The following is a 6,733-nucleotide window of genomic DNA, read 5'->3' on the forward strand; positions in this document are numbered from 1 at the left end:
GTTCTTCTTCTTTTTTGCGGTTGCTATTCGATGCGAGATGAGAAAAGCCGGTTTGCAATTGTGATTGCAACTAAAGTACGTAATGCACATAAATGTGAGCGACCGGACTTCTAAACTGAATAAATATGTAATACACCGTTCAAATTCGCTTAAACTAACTACAAGTATAAACGGAAAAAGCGCGCGACGCGTTCAGCTGTTTTGTGCCACAGCGAAAGTGATGGCATTTGTTGGTTACCGCTTGAGGGTTGCCAGATGGCAAGAATAAGAACCAACAGTTGGCTACTCGAACGCCTTAGCGATGACAAGCAAGTCAAGCAAACATATCGCTCTGACGACTCGCTCCAGCTCCACAAACAAATAGACGCGAATTTATATATTTTTGAATAACTTTTATTGCACCACACTATGTCTGTGAGCCATCGAAGCTTGGACCACACACTACCCGATGACGCATGGAAAGATTCCTTTGACAAACTGCTGGATCCCATACCGTAAGCCAACAACAACAATGCGCGCCCATTTTTGTAAACAAATTGAAACTTCGTTAAAATTTAAATATACACAGGCATCTGCGGGAGCTAAACATTCTCAAGCGGGATGTGCGAGCCTCTTTCAACATGGACTCCAGCGTGGAAAATAGCAATCCAAACATAGTTATCAGCAGTGTTCCCAACCAAAAATCCATATCCTTGAAGCCCCCCGATTTTCAACTCTGCACGTCTATTTCCACACCTTGTGCCAAGCGTGTGTCCGCAGAACTCTTCAATTGTGGCATATCTCCCATAGTCACCAAGCTGGTATCACGCAAAGGAAGCACGGCACAACAAGTAGTCACCAAATGTAGGTTTCTAGCATTTCTCAACAACAACATCTCAACATCACATCTCATTCCCATTACAGTGCCGGTTACTGAAGAGCCGCCATTGCCACGCAAGCGCGTCTGCTTTGGTAATGTGCCCGCAACGCCAGAGCAGCGGCGACCCTCCAAAAAGAATTCTGATCAGAATCGCCGGAATATGTCGCAGTCCACAAATTTAGAGCAGCACAGACGTTCCAAAGCCACATCCGATCAGAATGGAAGGGAGAGTCGTTCCTCATTAATTCTACAGCCGGGCAAGTGGCGCAAATCGCTCTGTCATTGGCGACGCACGCATGCGCAAGAGCCGGCGCGTATCTCTGGTCCCAAGAAATCTTTGCCTGCTTGCCCACCCGCCAGTGACTGCTCAGTGGAATGCGTAGGCGTCATCTTTAACGTGCCTGGACGGCGCAAATCGATCTACATCAAGGATGAGCCCATTGAGCAGATCAGTCATGAACAGCGCTTGCTCGCATATTGCGAACAAAGCGAGCCATTGCCCTTCGTCGACGTCTATGCGGCAACAAAAATGCCCAACAGCTGCAAAATTGGCGAAGGCGTCTATGGCGAAGTCTTCAAATATACTGTAAAAAAGAGGCCAAAAATCGATGTAGTCCTGAAAGTTATACCCATTGAGGGTTCTCTTGAGATCAATGGAGAGGCGCAGAAGACTTATGAACAGATGCTACCCGAAATTATTATATCCAAGGAGATGTGCAATCTGCGAACCAACAAAACGAATTCCACAGCCGGCTTTGTGGATATTTACAAGGTAAGGAAGTTCCAATCACAATCAATTTTTTTAGTGATCTAAATCACATAATGTCTCTGACAACATATGGCTGTGAATCGGGCCATAGCTGGCAAAAATGGCAAATAAAACTCCCCCAACGTGTCGGAGGCATTAATAGACATTATTGTATAGTTATTATTGAGGCTTTCTTATTTTTTTAATATTAAATTATAACTTAATATTAGTTAACTGTATTGACTGAATCATTTGTTGATATATTAAATAAATAACAGGGAAATAATCGGTAGAATTCTGCAAAATTGCAACAAAACTCTTTCCGATATGTTTTCGGCTAGATATTGCACAATTTGATTCAAAAGTACATTCTCTATAGATTTTCTGCAAGCTCTTTATTAGACCTTCAAACTCATTTTTTGTATGTCATGGAAATTTGTTATTATGATTTAATTTTATTTCACTCGTTTTGAAACATTCGATTTCCTTTTTTACTGGAAAGTCTCTATTCTTGTTAATTAAAAAAAAAATAAACTACCTAAATTTACTTATTGTCTTAAGAGTGATTGTAAATAAATAAAATGTAAAAAATAATGATTGCAAATAATCTTTTGTTGGACAAATTAATGCTAATTTATGGTCAGATAGGCAAATAATTTGCACACAAATTTGATACATTCCACAAGCATGTTATAAATAAAATGTTTCTTCAATTAACACCAATTATAATTCTGTAATAAAATATAGTTTTCTGGAACTGCTTCTTCAAACCCTGCAGGAAAAAAAAAACAAATTTGGAAGCAAATAATTTATATGTTTTCAAAATTATGCCATAACTTTAATTGCGTTACATTTTAGATTAATTTCATGCAACATTTTCTCTGAGTGTAACACTCCAACATAATAAATTTTGTGTATTTTTAGGTCTGCCTAGTCAAAGGGAAATATCCCGCACATTTACTGGAGCTTTGGGAGAAATATGACGACGAGAAAGAATCGGAAAATGATCATCCCGAAGTATTCATGGACGATCAGCTCTTTGTGGTGCTAGAGTTGAAATTTGCGGGTCAAGACATGTCCACATTTACGTTTACAAATGCCGAACAGTCCTACTATGCCCTTCAGCAGGTAACTAACTCAGCTAAATACCCAAAAGCATTTCTTATTATTTCTCTATCTCTTCAGATTATGCTGACCCTGGCTGTTGGCGAGGAGGCCTATCAGTTCGAGCATAGAGACTTGCATTGGGGCAACATACTCATCGAGCCGACGACTCTGAAGCAATTGAGCTACAAACTCAATGGCATTAGCCTGACGGTGCCCACAAAGGGCCTGAGATTAACAATAATTGATTACACCTTGTCGAGGATTACTTTCGACACTTGTTGCCATTACAACGACCTGTCCAGCGATGAGGAGCTCTTTGCAGCCACTGGCGACTATCAGTATGACATTTATCGCATGATGCGTGAAGAGCTCGGGTGAGTAATCCCCATTATTCTTTAATTATTAAAGACTTACTTAACGTTCTCTTTAGAAACGATTGGACCAAATTCTCGCCGAAAACCAATGTAATGTGGCTCTCGTATGTGACTGCCAAACTAATTGACGGTGTGAAATATAGAAGCATCAACACCAAAACTCATCACACGTATATGGAGAAACTGAAGGATTTGCAAACTCGTATGCTAACGTTTGAGAGTGCGGCGCATTGTGTGAAGTCCTTGCGGAAATTAGTTGAAGTGCTTACATAATATAGTTTTATATTTTTTACTGGACACCCTTGAAGTATTTGCGTTTATTTTGTACTTTAAATTCACGTTTATATTTTGATAGTTGTAAAACAATTTGTAGATTAATTTCATGAAATGATCTCTGTGAATTAAAAAATATTAAAAAACGATACATGAAAATGTTAAAAAGAAAAACTGATCTTGTGCGTTCTCTTTGCTTTTAAATAATAGAGAAATATAAAATAATTTTGTTTCTTTCAGCTTATTATTGTTTTTCAGTTTATTATTTTGGCTGAAAAAAACATGTACATACATTAAACAAGTCTTAGTAAAAATACAAACAGCCTTTATATTTTATTTAAAGCTTTACCTTTTTAAATATTAATCAGCTGAAAGAAGTTAAGCATTTACAGTAAATACAAAATCGGATTTATTTTGTTTTAGACATATAATTACGATTTCAATTTGTGTTAATTGTTAAAAAAACGAAATAAAATTTTTAATTATTATGCGGCTTAAGTATGAAAAAAAATGCCTAGCTCGATTGTTCTACGTAAACATTTCATTTAATGTAAAACTTTCAAAATCTAACAAATACAATAACAAGAAATAATTTTAATTACCTAAAACGAAACGCACGTAATCGAACTAGTTTCTTAGTTCATATCTTCGAGTTATCGAAATAGTTATCGGCAGCCAACACGTGACCGAAATGTGCGGCCTGGCAGTCTGCCATGCACACACACGCGACATACATACACATAAACACACACACACACACATGTGCAAGCGTCGTCTCCCTTTTCGATTGCTCATTCTTTGAATCCCTCGCCACGGGCCAACTCGGAGCTGAGAAATATTGTAAGTGTGAAAAAATCATTAGAATTGCATAAGAAAAAGATATAGTAATCAAATCTAGTAGTCTGTAAATTGCTATGTCGTAATATGTTACTAAATTACTAGTGTAAGTGCAAAATCGGCAGAATTTGCGAATTTTTCTGCTCGTCGCGATTCTATCTTACACGGCATTATGTAACCTAAAAAAGTGGTCGAGTGCCGTGACGAACCTTGAGCAGCTGATTAAATTAGATGAGCGATCGTTAATAAGTATGTTAATTATTTGTGTCTTTGCAGATTGTTATCAGGAGCAGCACCAACAAGAACAATAGAAACAACAATCATCGCCATGTTCTCCAACTTCTTTGAAACTGCCAAGAACTCGCCGTTCCGCACACCCTTCAGCCTCCCACGCGTGCAATGCGACGATGGTGCACCCGCAAAACCATTGATACCTGCAGCGGCGGAGCCATCGCCGGTGCTTGGACGTGAAATTGCTGCCGCCGCCACGCCCACGCCAGTCTCCCACAAGGACTCTTGCGAATTTGGCAGCAGCAAATACTTTGCTCTCTGCGGCATTGGTGGCATTCTCAGCTGCGGCACAACACACACCTTTGTGGTGCCCCTCGATTTGGTCAAGTGCCGCCTGCAGGTGGATCCAGCCAAGTACAAGAATTTAATTCATGGCTTCAAGGTCACCATTGCGGAGGAGGGCGCTCGTGGCCTGGCCAAGGGCTGGTTCCCCACCCTCTTGGGTTACTCTGCACAGGTAAGTCGGCCAATTATGTAAGGCGGCCTATCGTAATCTCAGAAACATGACAAACCTTCTCTCTCACATGATAACAAATGCAAACCTCATTAACCCATTGTTGTTGTTTTGTGTTTTTTGTTGCTGCTATTAATTACAGGGTCTGTGTAAATTCGGTCTGTATGAAGTGTTCAAAGTAAAGTATGCCGAACTTTTGGGTGAGGAGAACTCCTATCTGTACCGCACCACCCTTTACTTGCTGGCATCGGCTTCGGCTGAATTCTTTGCCGATATCGCCCTGGCGCCATTCGAGGCTGCCAAGGTCAAGATCCAGACGGTGCCCGGCTTTGCCGACAACTTCCGTCAGGCTGTGCCCAAGATGCTTAAGGAGGAGGGTGTGAATGCCTTCTACAAGGGTCTGGTGCCATTGTGGATGCGTCAAATCCCATACACCATGATGAAGTTCGCTTGCTTCGAGCGCACCGTGGAGCTGCTCTACAAGTGCGTACAAACAAGGGCATTTATAAAGAAAGTGTTTAAATTTAATTAACGCCTATTTGAATTAATTTAGATACGTCGTGCCCAAGCCACGTGCTGATTGCTCCAAGGGTGAACAGCTGATTGTTACCTTCGCAGCCGGTTACATTGCTGGCGTCTTCTGCGCCATTGTCTCACATCCAGCTGATGTGGTTGTATCGAAGCTGAATCAGACAAAGGGTGCCAGCGCTTTGGGTGTTGCCAAGTCCCTTGGCTTCAGAGGCATGTGGAATGGCTTGACGCCACGTATCATTATGATTGGTACACTGACCGCGCTGCAATGGTTCATCTATGACGGTGTCAAGGTCGCTCTGGGCATTCCCCGCCCACCACCACCAGAGATGCCCGCCTCGCTGAAGGCCAAGCTGGCCAAACAGGAAGGCGGCAAGTAAACTGCCCGTCATCCGTACTCAATTTTAACTGCAGCGAAATTTTTGCAAAACATCAATGTTAAATTATAATTTAAGTCAACAATTAGCAAAGCAAGTTACGGCAGGGCACTACCAACCAGGATATCAGTCACGGCAACATCAGCGCTGGCTGGCGAAACTGACATACACTGTACTTTCGGGTCTATTTCTTATATGTTATGCGCATTTTCTGGCACATGACCATTCCAATATTCTTCTATAATTACTTCATGCATTTCACATAACTGCAATTCTTTTCACACATTCTACAAACTTTTGTAATTAAGCTACACTCAAGTTTTTAGTATTGATATAATATGCATATATATATTGTTATCTATGTATGTATCAAATTATGTCTACATATATATATATATATAGCTTCTATTCTTACTTCCAAAAGCTAGAAAGTATGTTTGTATGTTGTTTCACTATTGAAATGATTGTTCTTTGTTAGAGGCCAATTAGATGAATGAATAGCACGCGATATTATGCAAAACTAAAATACATACTATTTAAATGTCTCTTATAGCAAGTCGAGCTAAAATGTATGACCCAAGGATCACCCAAAAAGTCCCACTAAATAAATTAACTTATAAAACAAATCCTACTCTAAAAATGCATTTAATTGATAATAATAGGTGTTGTGGAAACCGGTTTAGCAACAATTGAAAATGTTTTTGAAACGAAGAGAATGCGAATACAGGTGGACAGTGCTTAGCAATTTGTTTCCAATTAAAAGCTAATGATGACAACAATCTAGGTATGCATGTATATGTTTTTTGAACAAAACAGGTAAGTTATTGTACGCATGTCTAAGATAGGGTACTCGAAAAATTCAGCGCACAAATGAGGAAATAC

The 6,733-nt window shown here is 40.1% G+C and overlaps 2 protein-coding genes across 2 annotated transcripts; both read left to right on the forward strand.

The window, feature by feature from the left end:
* The first annotated feature begins 334 nt into the window (after window positions 1–334).
* LOC115632671 (putative serine/threonine-protein kinase haspin homolog) lies at window positions 335–3,524 on the forward strand. Its single transcript, XM_030529905.1, has 6 exons — window positions 335–494; window positions 569–843; window positions 904–1,631; window positions 2,532–2,735; window positions 2,793–3,088; window positions 3,145–3,524. The coding sequence occupies exons 1-6, from the start codon at window positions 409–411 to the stop codon at window positions 3,359–3,361; spliced, it is 1,806 nt and encodes a 601-aa protein (XP_030385765.1). The 5' UTR covers window positions 335–408; the 3' UTR covers window positions 3,362–3,524.
* Window positions 3,525–4,067: 543 nt separating this feature from the next.
* On the forward strand, window positions 4,068–6,477 carry LOC115633113 (phosphate carrier protein, mitochondrial). Its single transcript, XM_030530498.1, has 4 exons — window positions 4,068–4,201; window positions 4,475–4,946; window positions 5,086–5,426; window positions 5,497–6,477. Exons 2-4 carry the CDS (start codon window positions 4,527–4,529, stop codon window positions 5,852–5,854), a joined length of 1,119 nt encoding a protein of 372 aa, XP_030386358.1. The 5' UTR covers window positions 4,068–4,201; window positions 4,475–4,526; the 3' UTR covers window positions 5,855–6,477.
* Window positions 6,478–6,733: the final 256 nt, after the last annotated feature.

The sequence above is a fragment of the Scaptodrosophila lebanonensis genome, unplaced genomic scaffold, assembly GCF_003285725.1.
Source record: "Scaptodrosophila lebanonensis strain 11010-0011.00,11010-0021.00 unplaced genomic scaffold, SlebRS2 tig00001415-arrow-pilon, whole genome shotgun sequence".
Lineage (NCBI taxonomy): Eukaryota > Metazoa > Arthropoda > Insecta > Diptera > Drosophilidae > Scaptodrosophila > Scaptodrosophila lebanonensis.

Excerpts from the sequence above, each read along its gene's own strand:
- LOC115632671 (XM_030529905.1), top strand. The coding sequence starts at position 409 with ATGTCTGTGAGCCATCGAAGCTTGGACCACACACTACCCGATGACGCA. Across the intron at positions 495-568 it reads AAACTGCTGGATCCCATACC|GCATCTGCGGGAGCTAAACA; the intron begins GTAAGCCAACAA and ends AAATATACACAG. Across the intron at positions 1,632-2,531 it reads GCTTTGTGGATATTTACAAG|GTCTGCCTAGTCAAAGGGAA; the intron begins GTAAGGAAGTTC and ends GTGTATTTTTAG.
- LOC115633113 (XM_030530498.1), top strand. The coding sequence starts at position 4,527 with ATGTTCTCCAACTTCTTTGAAACTGCCAAGAACTCGCCGTTCCGCACA. Across the intron at positions 4,947-5,085 it reads TCTTGGGTTACTCTGCACAG|GGTCTGTGTAAATTCGGTCT; the intron begins GTAAGTCGGCCA and ends TATTAATTACAG. Across the intron at positions 5,427-5,496 it reads ACCGTGGAGCTGCTCTACAA|ATACGTCGTGCCCAAGCCAC; the intron begins GTGCGTACAAAC and ends GAATTAATTTAG.